General features: G+C 36.5%; 1 protein-coding gene across 5 annotated transcripts in view; it reads right to left on the reverse strand.

The window, feature by feature from the left end:
• Window positions 1-19,841, reverse strand: part of LOC122535298 (WD repeat-containing protein 47) — a 101,798-nt gene that overhangs the window by 81,533 nt on the left and 424 nt on the right. The window contains exon 1 of one of the 5 annotated variants that reach the window (XM_043666717.1): window positions 18,907-19,253. The exons of 1 other annotated variant lie outside the window; for it this stretch is intronic. In XM_043666717.1, the coding sequence (XP_043522652.1) occupies window positions 18,907-19,172 (266 nt within the window). In that variant the 5' untranslated portion in view covers window positions 19,173-19,253. Of the gene's footprint in view, window positions 1-3,751; window positions 3,845-14,284; window positions 15,347-18,906; window positions 19,254-19,841 lie in introns of those variants that run through there. 3 more of the 5 variants (XM_043666718.1, XM_043666719.1, XM_043666720.1) reach the window with 3 other exon arrangements.

The raw sequence follows: 19,841 nt of genomic DNA on the forward strand, positions 1-19,841 counted from the left end.
ATTTTGACGTATATTTCTTAACTTTTATTGCATTCTTATAAATATTTTATGTGTTGTATGTTTCATATGAAAAATACAGCTATGAAACTTGAATTTGGAGCAAAATTTGAAAACACATCAAAAATAATGAGACACTTGGCGCAAGTATTATATTTAATAAACCTCAATATCCCAAATGGATATTTATTATATGTCTAATACTTATTATATGCCCATGGCTGTTTCACTAAATATAAAATTTAAAAGACCAATGATAGAAATGAATTAATTTCCATAAAATACTTAACGAAGACAATGAACAGATGTAACATTCGTTTCAGAATAAATAACTGTTATTAATATTGATTTAAAAATACCTAATATAAAGAATTATTATATATTTTAATTTTCATGTATACATACCAATATCACATAGAAAAGTATTGGAACTTTTTTTTGTTCCAATTTTTAGATTGGTTTCAAATCTGATTGTGATGCGATCGCGATAACAGCGTCTCGTTAGTAACCGTTCAAATACATTTTTCCTATTCCAAATATTCATTGTTTAATCATAAACGATGTCGATCGAATATTCATCGAAGCAGCGATGGTCTTTCTCTCTTTAAAGACCGGTTTTAAACGTGGCCTTGCTCTTGGGGTGGATCAAGGCCCACTCGAACGCGTCCATGCGGCGCCCCTGCCTTCCAACGAGTCCTCGTACACCCCCCGTCTATTGTCTCGCGAGCGAATCAGCCCCCGACGTGGTCGATAAAGCGCGAAAGTAGCTTGCCGCGATTTATCAAACCGTCTCTCTCTCTCTCGCTCTCTCTCTCTCTCTCTCTCTCTCTCTCTCTATGTATTTTATATATATATATATATATATATTCGGCGCAGAGAATTGAACGGAGCGGATGAAGTTAGCTTAGCAGCTTAGGAGGTCCTGCGATAAATCTCCAGACCCGTAAATTACCGCCACCGCAAAAAAAAAAGGCGCCGTAAACGGGCCTTTACGAGTATTAGACCTTCTGAAAAATTCCGGAGTACCTCTAACGAACACGTGATATTTTACACTCCACAAATGGAGTCTGTTTCGTTGACCCTCCGAAAGCATAAATCGCAAGTTGGAAACTATGAAACTTATAAATGCGTTACTCGTTAGTTTAATATATATTACAGGAAGACATTTTTAATATATGTTACTGTTGTTTTATAATTAATCGATTAAATTATTAGCCACGGGCTTGTACAGAAAATAAATTTTTTTCAGCAACGTTCAATTGTATATAATTTTAGAAAAAATACTCAAGTGTTTCATCAATCCTCGACGCAATTCTATTTTATTACAAGGCTAAAAATTTGTAAACATAACTTAACAATATTCTCCTTAAATTTAACAAAATTCAATATCTACGTAAACCTGAAAAACCTATTTCACGAAAAAAAAAAAAAAAAAACGGAAGAAGCAAAAAAAGAAGTTTGATGCAGTTTTAAAATGTCAATCAGCGTTGCAACAGTTTTCGATGCTTTTTTCTTCCGACTTTGGTTTACAAAGTGATTTATACTGTTCGCATATCGCGGCACAACTCTCACAACCACCCCGAGAGTCGTCGTGTGTTAATTTAATCTTTCAGACAGCGCCGTCACACTGACCAACCAAGTGACAATGTCCTAGCGTGAGGGAAAAATTCAGTGAAAATTTTATACAAAATGGGTACACGTAAATTTACACGAGAACATAGTTAGAACGTTATAGCACGCTAGGGAGCGAAACGATGGGAACGTATGGCGACGCATGTATCACGAAAGGCACGCAAACCGCGACGCTCGTGCTCCTGGAAATCCAATCTGTCGGTTTGCATCCACCGCGTCGATCTTTCCGTCGTTTCACGGCCGAATCGTTCCCTAATATGGTCGATAATTCGGGCCGGGAACAGCTTGTCGCGACCAGTGTGAACGATTGGTGCAAGGGACTGATGATTACGTGAGCGGATCGCGCAGCGTGGAAAGCAGATTTCGCGGTTCGCCGTGCAAATTACGCGTACCGTACATTAGCACGAGAAAAAAAAGAGAAAAAAAAATCATAGAAATCGTACCAGGTCCAGACAGAAAATTAGTCGACTAGAATAACATTTTTCAGGAGTTTACTCATTTTAAATCTTAAAAAAAAAAAATTAGCTCAATGAGTGAAAAAACGACTAGTTCTTTTTAAATAGAAATGAGGATACTGATCGATATTGTACGTATAAAAAAAAAAGCTAAAGCCCGCAGGACGACAGAAGAGCAATTTTTGTATTTTTAATGGTTTGATTAACATATCATTTCCTGCTGTAAAAACTTATACTTATACTCCGAGAGATATGTTCTTAAATAAAAGAAATTCGTGCGGTCCGAATAATACACAGTTTACAGTACGGAAGTTTGGATCTCGATCGAGGAAACGGTAACAGATCGAAAATGGTAAACCGTTTCCGTAAAAATCCCGCTTCGAACCACCGGCGAACGAGTTAACACATAACACTTGCTATGTAGAGTAGAACAATTCACGCGGTGTTTCGCACAAGCTAGTCTTCATTAAAATAAATTAACCTTACATCGTCTGGCCTAGGCCTCGTGATACTTTGTAGTTTCACGTACGGAAGTCGTATATACAATGACTCGTGACTGAACGAAAATAGACACGTTATTGGTCGATGTACCACGCGACTACCGTTGGCTGTTATCCGCGATCAGAGATATCCAAGTGATTTGTTAATTCATTAGTGATCGCTCGATATCAAGCTTGCGATCTTTCGACAACGAAAATTGTCAACTAAAATCTGTTGATCTCAAACGAGTGTGATTTATAATGATTCTTCCAACAATGAAAATTCCAAATTAAAGACTATTAATCACGAATGAAAGTGTCACTTTTATAATATACAATACTCCTACGATAAAATTAAAATTATAAACTGAAATCTATTAATCTCGAAGCAGTTTCGTCCATAATTTTATGCAAATTCATATTTTTGGGAACATAATTAGAAAAGTAGAATCTTGGTTTTATATTTTAAATATTGAAGACTATATAATTCTAAATAATTCTAGAATATTCAAATATGAAATACATAAAAATTTTATTATAACAGTCTAGAAGTAGTCTGTCTATAACTCTGCAATAGTATTTGAGAATTAATTTCAAACGAATCCAATTTACAAATTGAATATTCAATGTTTCACGAAACGTCTAATATAAACTTCATCTAACGACAGATGATTGAAAGACAGCCAACTACTGGAATCAACTTGTTCAAAGAAGCTACATGTTTACTTACTATACAGTAGAACTTCGTTTGTATGAGCTACATCTATTTGAACGAAATTTCAATCAGTGCCTGATTAAATAAAACTTTGCTTACTTGCAACAGACTCCTACTGTATGAACGAAAAATCACTATAGGAAAGAATCCTAGGAATGAACTCCAATTGTGTACCAATTATTTATCCCACAACCAATTTATATAAATCGAACTCTGCTTCGTATATATTTCTTCATATTACGCGTATCTTTCCACACTCTTTAAATTCTCTATAAAAATGAATGAAAATTCACAATCTATCTATAACGCAACGATACTATAATATTTGAGGATCAATGCAGAACAAGTTCAATTTATAATCTAAATATTTAATATTTGATCGCGCAACAGCGTGATCCAGTGCAAATTTCGTCCAACGAAATGGATAATTGAAACTGCTGAGATTAGCTTGTGTACAGAAGCTATGTATTTACTTCGTCTTGATCGTCTGCTTGCACGCCGTGGACATTCACGTAACACATAAGGAGGTCGAACGACTCGCTGGAACAGGCATCACACCCACACGCGAGATATTGCGCCGAACGGAAGCACGGAATCGGAAGCACGTGGCCAAACTGTACGGACGACGTCGCACGATACACTGACTCGACGCCCGGCGTCGTGTCGCGTCTGCGACGGCGCTCGCTGACTCCGGAACAACGTCTATACGCCGAGACTGCCGCGTCGTACGCGTCGAAATGCCTCGCGAAAGATGAATGCTATCTCGAAACTCGAAACTGCTGAATCGCGATGGTGTTGCCCGAACGAACGGCTTTGTGGGCTGTTCGAACGCGTCGAACAATCTCGAGCGAGTCTGAAGCTTCACGACGATAAATTTAACGTACTTGGAGGCTGTTCGCCTCCAAGGGTAACTCATTGCCATTTCTTGGAATTTCCAGTCGATCAAAAGAACGTTCGAAAATTTTTCAACCAAAATTTTGTTCACTTATGAAAGAATGATGTTACTTGTTAATTGTGCTCCAATTTTAAATCTGGGAACTAATTTCTATTAAATTTTATTAAATTAATAAATTGTTATTTAATATAAATATGTAACTTGTAATTTTATGTCATGTAAAATAATAAAATTTAATGAATGGATGATGATCGTGGATGAGGGTTTTCGTTCCCTCTTGTAAAATCACGATTTTCTAAAAAGAAGAAATAAACAAGCAGTACGTGCAGAAGTTGGATATTTTCATGTTAAATTTTAGATAGAAGCAGCCGGTGCAACGTGGGACAACGTTGTACTATATGGAAGATGGTGCAGAACGGAATCGATCTCCAGAGAGTCTGGTCTGCTGTAGGTAAAGGATAAAAAATGTCTCGATTACGTCACTGGAGAATTCTTGGGCTACACGGGTCTACATTAGACGAGAAAAAAAAGAAAGTGTAATTAATGGCGGAGAGTAATTTGATGAGAGGATTTATACCAAGATGAGAGTTACACGTATATGCGCGAATTATCTAACTCATTTTTATTCGATGCAAGGAAACGAAGTAAAAAGAAGATATAGCTTAACTACTATCTCAAAAAAAAAAAAAAAAAAAAAAATCATGAATTATTCGCGAAACAAACAATAACAAATAGCTTCGCCCTGTTCCTTAAGTGCCACAAAATAGCAAATAATCTCCGAGTTTTTATACTGTCCAGATTAATTTTCTATGACGACTAATTTGCTTTGTAAACGAAACTACGGAAATCTTACAACCTCTGAAGATACATATGAAGGAACATACATACGGTAGGATTTTGATCAAGATTAAAAGGCTTCCAGGCTAAATCGAATAATTTAACGCGCGTAACACTTGTTATCTCACAACTCTACCGGAACTGTATTTAATTCAAACGAAAGAGATCTATTAAATCACAACATTTGATTTCCCTTCTAGTGCAATTACGTTCTTGTTCCAATTATATTGTGACGTATACGATAACATGAAACCAGTTATTGAACAAGTTTTCATTGAAATTATAAATAATAATTGAAAGTATCGTTTTAATTATAAAACAAACATCGGGGAACAAACAGAATAAATCGGATCTGCGAGAAATTAAGTAAACGCGTATTTATTATAACGAGACTTTTTTTGAAGATGTATTATCTTTTCTAATTATTTAATACGTAAGAATAATAACAATTGTCGGGCTCAGACGATACTGTACAACTGAATTTGAGACAGAAATGAATCACAAGATACAAACTATTTTATTGTTACTAAACAGGAGATTGTGGATAAGCGACATCTCCAAACCAAAGCTACCAAAGGTCTCGATTAATCGAAGTTCTATTATAAATTTTTTATTTAAATAACTGAGCATTTAAACGATATCAAAAATCATTTATTTCATATTTTTGATTTTCAAATAAATGATTATTTCTTATTTGGATCAGAGAAATAGAATTAATAAACAATTTCTAATTTTCTCTTGTCTGATATATTTTATACAACAAAAGAATTGTATAAATAGCTGTTTTTTTTATAAAACTGTTTCAACAAATAATTCGCAATTCATGTTTGCTTTCAAAACTTCTCTTTTTAAAATATCCGCGGACATCCTATCTTAAATCAATTGAAACTATTGATTCATTGATTTTATATTTATTTTTAGGAAACTCTGGTCCAACACGAATTATAAATAATTCTCAAAATCCTATATATGAACGACAATTAATTTCATTATCTCAATTAATTTACTTATATCTGTTCAAGTAACAAATAAAAATCAATTATCAATATTTTTTCATTTAAACTCCCAAATAATAAACTCTAATAGTCAGTTCCTTGAACTCTAGTTAAACAGTGCCTTGAATCGACTTTTTTTATTTAATTTCTTATTTAAATTTATTAAGTGAAAGTTTATGCAAATGATATTCAACACTGCAGACAGTACGGTCTGCGTCGAAGTTATTGAAACTTTGGAATATCTTCGAGGGAAACCTTTTCCTCGGTGTATTGTTTCGCAATAGAGAGAGCTCGCGTCTCAATCCTATTGTCCATGCAAAGAGAAGGGTTAACGAAGTAGCGTGTACCTTCGAAGAAAGGAGATTCAATTAAACGACTACCCCTTGCTCGCTATTCCATCTACTCGAATCGCGCCGACTACTTATCCGCCGGAAGTACTCGGCACGCACTGTTCCTCGACACTTTGATTAGCATATAGCGTCAGTAAACAGTATCCTTCCGTTCTCTCTCTCTCTCTATATCTATCTTTCTATCTATCTATCTTTGTAATAATTACGATAATCGTGATCGTTTAATCTCGAACCGGCCAATTTTTCGCGCCGCGATTTTCACGGTTCAATTATGACAAAGAGAAAGCCAAAACGCGAAACGAAATGTAAGAGCTCCAAGAGGTTTAACATGTAATCAAAGTCTCCGACGAATAGTTACGGGAGTATTAATTAAATTAATTAGAAAATTAGAAAATTAAGGATATTCAGGTTTCGTTTTATGTGGAACACACAAGCTCACGAAAGCGTTCGAATATATACAGACAAATTTTATAAGGTACATCGTGTGTATCAGATGAAACATTCTAAAATTTTATCAACACGAGTTGCACAACGAAACACTGATTATCAAGGTTATAATGTTCCCGTTTAATCATCGAGAAACAAATTTTTAGATTTTAAACTATTACTCAAAATATTAATTTTTAATAATTTGTATAAAAAGCCATATAATATGTTAGAGTTCAATTGAAATTTCAAAATTTATATACGTGACAAGCGCAACATACGTAACGAAAACAACAGTGTGAAAACATCAATCGCGACGCGTTAAACACGAATTGTAACGCGCGTGACAAGAGAATTTCTCCTGCGTACGATTTCAATGTTTACGAGGGACAACAAAGTTACACAGTTCAACGTATGAACGTAATGTTGTATGCCAATGCGCACGTACGCAACGTAGCCCCGTTTTCATTTTTAAAAGAGGATTTAAACGGCGGTCGACAATCATTTCGCGACAATCGGCATTGCATTCCTGTGGCACACAGTAACCAAAGGATATTGCAGTCTCATCTTCGATATAAATAACATTTCTCTCGGTGGAAACATCGAAATTCCACCAGTGTGAAATTATACTGTCATGGGAGGGGGGCTTACGACCATAAATAAGGAGCAACGATAAAACATTGCAGCCTGACGCGCGATTCATGCTCGATACAATTTCCAATTTTATTCGCAGCGTGACGTACAGAAACAGGGAATCGCGAATTATCGTCCAATTACTGTAATCTTCGATAATAAGGAAGAAAATGTGATATCGCGATAGCAGTTTCGAGACTGATTCTGTATAAGTAGTATTTTGTACAGGAATGAAAGATTATCAGTAAAACTGCGAGTTTTCGTGAATATGCTGAGAATGCACAGAATGTACATGTCAGAAAATATGACGCCTGCTGTAAAATTGAGTAACCAAGAAAATTTTCGTCGTTTGTTTCGATGACAGTATGAAATGACGCAGAAATATGAAACGAAATTTTTTTCGCGAAAAATAATTAAGTATCTCTGTTTTAATGAATTTGTGATGATTTTTCTTTTCTTTCGCGAAAGAGCTTTCTTCACTGTCTTGTAAAATTACAGTAAATATTAGCTTAAAAAAATTCATTAAAATGAAAAAAAAATTATTTTGGGGAATAAAATTTCTACATCATTCTTTCATCTTGTGAAAGAAACAACAAACCACCTTGCCTTATTATTTCATGCGTAAAATAATTTTTTTACTAATGTATCCTTTATATTATATTTTTAAAATTATAACTGTGTGCTCCAATTTAAAATGCAATCGTTACAGAAAAGTTATTTGATATAAAATAAAACTTATGTAACTAAGATAAGTTACAAGTTACACGATGAAACAGAGGATTAAAAACAAAAAAAGCGAGAAAAACACTGGATAATAGTGCATAAACAAAAATGCGCGAGATATACAGAGTAAGCTTGGCCCCATACACACCCAGGAAGTACCATCTGATCTAAAAAATCAGATTATTCGACGTACAAAATACGTGCTCCGAAAACGTATCGACTTCCTCTCGAACCATTCCCTCTACAACTTTGTTTCCGAGTGACGAGCATGTTTTATTCATGCTCGCCATTCATGGACACCAAAAGAACATTTACCATCGTCGACTTTCATTTCGTCAGGGATATTAATCTCTCCGCGTGTCGTTCACCTGCGAGAAAAGTGATTAAACAACGAATCACCGAGAACAGTAATATGTACACCGCGAAACGTAATAACAGTTTTGAACTAACTTGCAGAAGTTCCACTAAACAAAGAGAATCGAAACTGCCATTTATCAATCGACGTAAAGGTAGAAACTTAACGTTAAAAAAACTACTGGCGACCAAAGTGTGAAATTTGTGTATCAAAGAAATTAAAATACAGAAAGCAAGAAACATTTAATACGAAAGAGATCAAACATACGAATCTCTAAGAATGTTGCAAACTAAAAAATTAAAAGAATTTTAAACAGTTAAATTAAATTATAAATTGATCGCTTTAACCAACTAATCAAATAACTGACGAGCAAAGTTCCAACCAAGACCATCGACATTTTGGTGAACCCAGAATGAAAATAAAGAATGAAAATAAATTAGCCAATAGCATCGTCTGTGTGATACACAGAAGTGTACTCATCCTTTAAATCTTAATAAATCAAAGAGATGATTCCTAAGTTTTCTGAAAACCTATTCCGCGTGTACTATCTAATCTCTACGACTAAATACGTAACACGTATCGCTGCATGAGCTTATTACGCTACTCAGTACACGTCTAGAGTTGTGTATATTTCCAGCTCGAGATGACAGAAACACTAGCTTTCAGTTTGCCGGATTTTTGGCATTAATTATCCTGGGCAAACTGAGAATTCAGGAGAGCAGAGTTAACCAAACTCGACGAGCTTCCTGATGTAATTTCCTCCTCTCTGGACGATGTTTCAAAGCGTTTCGCCTTTTACTTCCCCTGTCCTCCCCCTTTCGGTGAAAGAACGGTCGATTCCAACAGTCTTGATGGAACTATCAGTTACCAATGTAGAGACACGTCTACAACTTTCAACATGGTGATAAACGTGATTTAATCTTCTTGGAAGATAACGAGTTAACTAGAAAATACTTTGCCAGCGTTCAAGATACATACGTTCAACTCGTCACATTACTTTGAAGATTTGCCAATTTTCCATCGACGAGTTGACTTGTCATCTTCCAATTGAGCATGGTTTGGATTAGGTTTACGAACCCTTACAATAGTGCTGAGAATTCTAAGAAGAAGCATCGTTAGCCATGAGACCATGTTTCTCACATGGTGTACCGGTCTCTCCGACCTTTCTTTGACCTTCACCTACGCGCTAAACTCCATTGCTCGCAGCCAACTTCCGTTAGATTAAGAAATATATAGATATACATTGCGACTTCTTGTATTCTTTCCTCGGTATTCCCCCTTGAATGCAGCTTTTGCGGAATAGTTCGAATCAAGGTAGGAGCAAAGGTGGAGAGTAGCAACCGCGCTCGTATCATTATTCGCTCGATTACGCTCGGCGACCTTTTACAACCTGCACCTGTGCGCTTTCAACGTTAGAGCTACCAGAGTGGTCAAAATGACCTATTGGTAATTCTCCGTGGAAGTTTTATGGATTTACAAATTTCTATTTCTGGAGAATTGAACGATTTTTTCGGGAAATATACAAATAAACTATTTTTCTTTCCTATTCTTTGCATCTTCGTTTCTCCGATGAGAGCTCTAATTTTTCATAGAAATTTTCTAGATTTTTTCGTAAAGCTTATAAATTTCCTTTAATTTCTCTGATGCAAATTTTATACATTAATCTTCGGCATTAAACAATGCGATGCGATTATGGATGCGCGAGGGTAAGGAAATTATTCGCGACCAGCTGTCGACGGCAGTTTTACGATGAAAGTGAGACTGATTAATAAGCAAAGGGGACTTTTCTCGAGCCAATTTCTTACAGAAACGCGTTTGATAATTTATCTGTCACTGATCGTTGTTTCAACAATTAAAACACGTGACAAACAATTATACAATAGAAAATCCTCATTGGTTTCGAAGCATCTTAATAAAGAAACTCGATTGAAATACTGAAATATTAATGAACGAGAGGAGACTATATTTCTCACTCTTTATGTACATTCTCCTCAACAGGAGACATTGAATCGAACGAGAGAATCGAATCAGACGTGTTAATAATGAAAGCAAACGAGACAAATGAAAGTTGTCAGTGTTCACTTACTGAGCGAACAAAACCCAGGAACCAAAAGTTTAAACTAATTACTTTTATAAAAGTTTCAGTACACGACTGTGTTTGAACATTTATTCTCAATTGTTCGATCTAATGTTATAAATTATTATGAAGAAATGAAATCGAAAGAGGACAATGTAAATATATATACAGGATGTCATGTAAAAGTAAGTCGAAGAAGAAAGGTTACATTTCTTCATTTAAGACTTTGTTTCCTAGAAAATTGAGTTCGAGAATACGTAATCGACACAGGATGAAAATTTAATTGTGTTCGGAAAAAAGTATGGATCTGCATAGAAGTCTAGTGACAATTCTTCAAATTCAATCTTTTCCAGAACGAAGGGAATTTTGTTCTTTCTTCTCGACTTATATTTTCACGTGTAATTATCTTCTTTTTGACTGTACTGCCATTTACATGGCATCCTATTGGGCTTCAATGCTACAATGCTTCGCAGATCAACGTTCATTTCGGACTGTCTGCTTCCTTTAATTGACCATGTGCTTTCATCCATTACGTCGATTTCTTCTCATCTTCGACATTTCCCCTTTCAATATCAAAGTACACCACGCAGCAACTCGCGCCTCCTGATGGAAAATCGTGAACAAGGATGGGACGAGACAAGCGGACAGGAAATTGTTTCTGTGCCGGATACAGCTCGGAATATCAATAGATTGCAGAATGATCGTTATACCTGTATCACTTCCGATTCATTTTTTCTTTTATTTTATACCGTTACTCGAGTAAAAGGCAACGAAATAAAATTGCGACTTGGAAATTTTTATCCAAGTTCCTCGACTCAGAAAGTCAAAACTATCTCTGATTTTCTATTCATTTTGAAGATGATTAAGAGCAATAATTTATCGAAATATTATAAATATCTTTGAATTTTATAAAATTAACAAATCTAGATGGAAGAAATGATGATCAAGCCAATATATATATGTAATGAAAATAAAATTAAAAAATAAAATTGAAAGATAGAATTTGATAATATAAATGAATTAAATTTCCAATAAATTCTTAACGAATCGAAATCCTTTTTTAAAAAACAAACATTTTTATTATATACATTCTACTTCCAATTTTTTACCTTCGTAATCTACTGATAACAATGAAGTATATATTCCAATCTTGGAAAATCATTGTGAATTATTAATATACGTTCATGAGTTTAAATATCAAAAAATCAATAACAAGAATTCAACAAGTCATACCGTTTTGATATAACTGAATCCTTCTTCGACTGTAATTTATTACCTTCCCGCGACTGACGTTGAAATTATTCACGATGCTGATAATAGATTGCATGAAATTATGATATAAAATTGAGAAATCATCGCGCACGGCAGACACTGTGACTTAATCTAGTACATGTAATCGTCAAACAAACAATCGTGTGTTTTATCAATGATTCATTGTCGCAGTGTTTCGTGTATACTGATTTCCCGTAAACACGCGTATCGACGCGATTCGTATTGAACAAATAGCTCTATCTTGCTCGTTCTTAGCAACCGGTGCCTCGACAAAAATCGTGGAACTATACTTACAAAGGAGTGTATGAATTTCACAAGAATGAGACACCATTTCTGATTTTAATTTTAATTTTAGAATCAAACGAGAGAATTCGACTGGCACAATTGAAAATGACAATCTATCAGGTTCAAAGAAGTGAGTCTTCAAAAAAATAGCTACGGTGAAATGAAACTTCTTGAGATTTAAAATTTAAAATTTCAGTAAATTAAATAATTTATACAAAAGTATTGCACAATATTTTGAAAAGTTTACAGAGGAAACATGCTCTTTCTGTAAAAATGAGAAACGTTATTTGTAGATTCTTATGAGTATACATCGTTTTTCAGATGTTTCAATCGCCAGAACAATAGTTCATTACAATCATACATCCACTGTAAACATAACCTATTTTTCATCTGTTTGTACCCTAGAGATTTGACCTCTATACTCTAATTCTTGCATCTGCTAAAAATATGTAAAGATTTTGCGCGTACAAAATAGGCACATGCTCAAAGAAAAATAAAAAAAAAATTCGCTTGTAAAACGTTTCAATATCACGTAATGAGAATATAAATCTTACGAGAACTACACCATGCTTATAAAACATAGCGATATCGCATAACTGACCGGCGATAACTCACATGTTTCCACGTACCGAATGGATTTCCACTGACAAATGCGAAAAAAAAAAAGAATCGACAGATTACGTATCCACCGTTACTCGCCGATTTCGTGAGAGGTAGGCAATTAAATAAATAGGCACTTGGAAAGTCGAATCAACCGGAGATCGATATTTCGGAGTCCTATCCGGTGTTTCTTGGTTGAGCGACACACCGATAAACGAGGAAGGTTTTATAGGTGTGTACAGACAAACGAGAACCAAGAAAGAAACAGACGAACGATTTCGAAGAACGAGGCCAAGTTCGTGGCGACCTTCGTCTGCAAGATTTCAAGTGAGATCGTGATTAAACAGTACGATCGAATGTACTTTCGATCGTTGTACCAGCGACTGTACGGAGAGAAAGATTCGTTGAATTTCACCGACCTAAAAAGCGTTCGTCCGCGTTACTTTTGTTCGAATTTCGAAGGATGAAAACGCGTGGATATTCGGACTGTACAATCTTTTATCCAAATGAGGCTATTTCAAGTGAGTTAAAGCTGAAAATTGATGTTTAATTTAAAGAGTATTTAAAATATTATCCATTACGTTCGATACAAGTGCCTAGAGAATCCATGAGACCAAGTAACACGTATTCAAGCCATTAAACAATTCGATTCTTCATGTCATCTCTACGATAAACCTCACTTTTAAAATGTATACAAGTTTACTATCAGATTTAATTATTTTCACCAAAAAAAAACAACTCTAATTTTCCGTGAAATTCCAGAAATTTTAAAAAAGTCTCACTCCAGCCGAATATTTTGCAATCCGGTGTGCTATACTTCAGGCAAACTCGTACACGACAAAAACAACTTCGCGCGAGATGGAATGCTCTCGAGTGCAACGCTGTTTTTCTACCGACGATAAATTTAAATCGGTTAGACCACAGTTGCCTGGAAGTCGTTTGAACGAAATTGTTCGCGCGACGCGGCAACAATACCGTGAAATAATGTCGTTTCTTGCGGTGCAACACCGTGAAACCCCTACGTAACGTCGAAGCGCAGCTTCTTTCAGTCTGTCCGTTAGATTTCGTGCATCTATCGAGTTAAAGGGGAGGAAGTTAGCGTAATTCGGCGTAACTCAAGCAAAACTTAACTAAAAACGTTCGTGCGTTATGGCTCTACGGTTTGTACGAACGATTATGTTAGCTACGCTGACGTTTCTAATAGCGTCGAGCACTTTCGTGCATTTTTCGAAAACTTGACTGAAAAGCATAAGCCTACTAATTAAGTCGTATTTAACACGATCTACAAATTCTCATATTTTTATCTTATACTCTGTTTAACGTACAGAAAGAAATTCTGAGAAAATGTTTAACATAAAATACAATTTTAAGAAGTCATCCGTACTAATCAGAATTTCTTCGTATTTTGTTCAAACAATGAGACACTTTTTAACATTAGAAAAATATATGTAATTCGATCGAAAATGTCTGAAAGCGGAGTTAAAGAGGGAAAGGAGATGAAATACTGTTGAAAAATATTTGAAATATTCCATTTGAAGAAAGACAAATGATACTGTACCTTCCTAAGGTGTCTTTGGAAAAATCCTCAACCACAGTGATCGCCGATGAAGCCACGACGACCATGGTAAAGCTCCTCTCCCATATCTCGTCGCTGACCAAGTGTTTCTATTTCGAAAATCTTGTTTCCAGACACCGACAGACAGTATCCACTATCACTTCCGAATGAAAAATCGAGGAAGAACGCATTGAGTTTCAGAATCCACTCGTGGATCCTCGTTTTCAATTTGCAAGGCAAACACTGACAGATTTCAGCGTCCGAGAGCGTTATCAATCATCGTTTCCGAGACACATTTACACGGAAGTTCGCGTAGCCGGCATGGAAACGAAGGGCTAACGATGCCGTTAATTAACAGCGCGCGAAAGATTAGCTCGTGAAGCAGCGAAGAGCTGATGTTCACGAGCGTTCCAACGAATCAACTCGTCACTCAATATTCATCAAGCTGCGCGACCCTAGGTCAGTTACCAACTACTTCCCCGTCTCTGTCACGAAACTGTCTAGCAATCCGAGATACTTGTCTCGCAGAAATGCACGACTATGTGCGGCGAACGTCATTTCCAATGAACGTTCGTCGCCTAAAACTAACACGTATCTCTCGAACTCGATGGAGTATCTCGAAATCTCGATAGAGTTACACTGCCAACGTAGATCTCCTGGCGCGTGAAATTTATCGTTTCGAGTGCCCGTTCGTCGAGAATCCTCGAGTCACGAAAGTATTCCGTGCTTCCACAAAAACGCGTCGATCCCCCTAAATATAAAACGATCGCGAGGAACGGTCTCGAAGCTGAATCGCGCTTTCAAAGGGCAGTTCGCTACGAGTAATTCTCTTTTGCTCTTCGATCCCAGGTTTCTTTCAGACTTGGATTGTTTGACAGGTTCGGTAGATGCAACAAGCGTTCCCGGTGGTTGGTCTGATCAAAGGGTGATCCGTGAAGCGAGCAACAACGTCGTGTCGGAGAACACGGCACGCGAGCACGCAGAGCCACCGATGCACCGTCTACTCTGCAGTGTTGATGGAAGGAGGAAGAAGATACGACTGAGGTGCTCGACGGCGTTCAAGGCACATTCACCTTGGCTCCACGCACCTGTGTGCACGCGTGAGCGAGTCTTTCCGAGCTTTCTCTCTTTCTATCTATTTGACGGGCGCACAGTGCCGCTTCGGCCGCGGTATCCGCGCGAATTTTGCGCTCGCGCCGCGAATCATTGGCGAGTTTCACCACGATCGGTATCCGGCCTTGATCTTGGCTTGCGAGGTCCGCTCGATGCTCGAGGACACTGTTCGCGGGTCACGACACGTCGCTTGTCGTTTTCAACCGGTTCGAAATGACAACGAATGTAAAAACCCGATATTTAAAAACCCGCTGGTGTCCAACGCACGGTATTTGAAACTCGCGAATTTTTGTCGCTCGTTATTGGGTCTCTTATCGAATCCTTTCTTTCGTTCCTCCTCGAAGGTAGACTAATTGCGTGCATGTTCGTTTGAAACTGCCGACAATCGTGTTCATCTGGGATGAAAATTTCAACAATTTTCCACGTGGATACGTTTGCCAGGTTTCTTTGAACGTCGGAATCGCGGAGATTGTTGCATACGTGGAGGTCGACGGAACAGAGGAGAAGAGGAGGGAAGCGTGTAGCGGCAGAAAAGGGCGATTAAGCTTGTCGGAAGGAGACCAGACCGGCGGACGCGACCTTAAATACCTTCCAGCGCAATTAAAAGGCCGTTAATCTTGGTAATGAGAGCGCACGCGTTGACGGAGAATTAACGCAATTACAATATGCCGTGCGCTGTCACAGTCTGAATACGATGAAACTCTCGAGATTTAAATACACGTCTGCGATCCTGCCGAGTGATACCGCTTCAATTGAGCCCTCGAACAATCCACTCGATATAACCTGCATACCGAATCCGTTAACCAAATCCAACGGTGAGTTTCTCTCCAACGAACCTAAAACGGAATTAATTCGCGATCGAAAGTTCATTTCGACGAACTCGTTTCTCATTGAAATTCGGCCTCTGAAACTGCCCGGTTTTTTTTTTTTTGTATTCGGCCTCTGCTCTTTTTTTTCGTTTTTCTTTTTTTTTTTTTAGAATTGAAATATTTTGAGATATCACGTTTCTTTCCGAGCATGCCTGACATCGAGGAATTCGTGGTTAAAAGATTCCCGATGGTAATCTTAATTTAAGTAATTTTATGAGCTTCTATATAATTTTATGAGATTTTTATTTTGTTTCAATTAAAATTCATGGTGACTCCTATTTATTTCTCTGTGGTTTGACCAAATTTATATTATTATTTCTCCAAAAACAATATAAGTATACCTTATTATATTGTTATATCTATTTATATTATTACAAAGTAATGTATACATTCAAAAAATTAGAGCATTAAGATTTAAAAAAAGAAAAAAAATAACACTCAAGTAAATAAAAATTTTATTCGTATTATTTTTGTTATTTATATTTAGAGACCAAAGTTGTAATTATAAAATTCTTATTCCTCAGAAAAATATTTTTAGAAAAGTTTGTTCCGTCCACAAAATAAAGGATACTCCAAATTTTTAAGCGACAGTGTACGGTGATTGACAAAAAAAGAATTTAAAAACCAAATAGCATGAAATAATCTCTAATTTTATAACGAACAGATGACTGTTATTAATATAAAAATATCTAAAGTTATTAATTTTATAACGAACAGATGACTGTTATTAGTACAAAAATATTTAATACAAAAGTTATTAATTTTATAACGAACAGATGACTGTTATTAATACAAAAATATCTAATACATTAGTTAAAAGTTATTAATTTTGAATTTTCTTTTGGTAGCCTCATATATCTACAAAAGATTTTGTTAGCAATTTCCACAAGCTTTTATAGCTAAAATATATTTTAGTTTGAAATTATACATACAGACACAATTCTACAGATTTTTCTATGAAACAATTATATCTATTTGATGTACCCTGTTTACCTATCTGCAATTCTATCTCCCTCTTGTACCATTTTTTCCTCGAATCGCTCTTTATCTCGACCCATTCATTTCACTGTGGACGACACGCATCCAATTAATGCACTCGAAATGTCCAACGATGCGTTAATGGCGCGTTTTCAACTTTCTAACGCGACGAGGGTAAAAAGGCAAAAGAAAAAAGGAACGCGTTCAAAAATTCCGAACGAATCTATGGATACATAGAGCCTCTATTGAGGAATAAAAATGCTTCCTCGCGACGGAAGCATCATTGATTAGCATCATTAATCGAAATATTCAATTGATTCGGTAACAAAGATGAAGCTTCAACAATTTCGTCAACTAAATAAATAGAATTTCACGATTAATCCACGCCAAATCAGGTCATGGAAATTTCTAATTAAGAATGAAAATTATATGACGGTTTGTCTATCTGATCGGATGAAGCATAATGTATGCTGTGTGATTAGACGAACACGCAAGCTCATAGATCCGAGCCGTTAGAGACTTGGAGGAATATAGGAAGTGTTTAATTAAAATAGACGTTAATCTTGAAGGTAAGAACGGTGTATGTGATACGCGATGTGCAAAGAGAATATTCTCGTGTAGAATTGCGAATGAATAATTTTAGACAGTTGGAATTTGATATAAGAAATAGTGATGAAGATGGAAAGATTGGCAGCAGGAACGGGCTTGATAATTTAGTTAATTTATACGTCGACTATCACGCGATATTTACACATTTGGCCTGTGCGTAGGAATATTTAATTTCTAGAAAATATTGTTACAATAAAACTGCATTGGAAGCACAATAAATTTATACTATTGATAAAATATTTTTGTCGCTAACATTCATCTTGTTTTAATCATTCTAAGAAATTATCAAACGCGCTTGCTTCTTTTTTTATTTCTTATATAAGAATTTTAAAAATCTCTCGTGTACCCGGAAGACACGTAATGTACTAAAAAACGACACACGTTTAATTTAAAACTTTTAATCTAAAATATTTGCATGTTAATTAAAGATAAAAAAAATAATACCTTTTGGCACATGCAAATGATTACCCCGTACGTAAAATAAGGAAAGAAAAAATGTTCAATAAATACTGTCTTAAACTCATCGTATAATCAGATAAATTAAAATCCACGGCAAACGTGTGTTTAATAATGTTCAAATTTAACGACGATTTCGGTGAAAAACGAAGAAAGTTCTACGTAAGTTTTCGGCACATCTTGCATGTATCGGCCACGACATATGGCACTGATGCAATGCATACGATTCAGTAAAAATAACGGGACAAGATGAATTCTTATTGAAACTGGTTTTCCAGGGTACCGGTGATATTAACTTCGATCGTAATGGTGTTCCAAGCCGCGCAGTAATCATAGAGATTACTGTCGTGTTGACCATCGACCACTGGCATTCGGATTTCATAAAACGCGGGTCATCAGATTAATTGAACGCGAATGTGACTCTTGAATAGCACTTTCATTCGATCATAAAGAACGTAATGATCAATGTGAGATTGAATGAACAGACATATAGAAGGACATACATATATATACGAAAGAAAAAGAAAAATTATAGGAGTGTAGCTACATTGAATGAAATAAAAGCAATGAAACGCTATAAAGTAATCTGTGGTTACTTACGGATCTCCAGCTGGCTCACAGGCGCGAGTAATGCCATTTCCAGAGAAAACGGAAGCAGACGGGAACGAGTCATTCATTGTCGCCGACAAAGTGCACTTTGTCGGATGATTGTGTGCGTAGAACGACTTGCAACGTGAGCGACAGGCGCGTGCTCGACGCTCGAATGCGTGAAATGCATTAGACCGCGTGGTGCACACGTGTTTAAAACCAGTTTCACGTGAATCTAAACGTTTCTCACCGTAGCGTATTTCCAACTGGAATGCCATGGTCGTCGTAGCGACCGGCTGTTTTGATACGAACGCGTCAAATCGTGTCAGGACATGTTCGAGTATGAACACATTCGGTATACAAAGAGGTCAATGGTTTCCTCGTTCGACTCATATATTTTTATTGATAGTTGGGTCACATAGGCAAAAACAAAACATGCCTCACGGTTCACCTCATTTGTATCCACCACGCGAAACAGTAATCTATCGCAGGAATTTCACTTACGACATTGATCTCAATTGTGATTCATCGGACGTGTTGGTTAATATTAAAATTTTGAAACGCACTGGACTCTCTCCGTCGCTCACTGGATATTTTTGGACGAATTTAAGAGACGCTCGCGAATACGAGTTCCGAATCAAAGCTCTATCGTTTCTAACGTTTTAGACGACGAAACTGAAAGACATTGCAATCTATAGACAATATCGACTGCCCGAATTCAAGGACCACTTAGCCTCGAACGCGTCTATGTCTATAACTTGACGGGCACTTCGTGTTAAGTGAACAAAGTGAGGTTAAGTATCGACACAGCAGACGACAACTTGGCAGAAGATTCTGCGGCCCTAGAATCTAATTTTGATGAAATATTCCGGGAATGTGAGTCAATGGAGCAATCTATGCGCGTAAGAACATTGTCTGCACACAGTTGATCTGTCTGTTGCTTTTCT

Source organism: Frieseomelitta varia, unplaced genomic scaffold, assembly GCF_011392965.1.
Source record: "Frieseomelitta varia isolate USP_RPSP 00005682 unplaced genomic scaffold, Fvar_1.2 scaffold_696, whole genome shotgun sequence".
Lineage (NCBI taxonomy): Eukaryota > Metazoa > Arthropoda > Insecta > Hymenoptera > Apidae > Frieseomelitta > Frieseomelitta varia.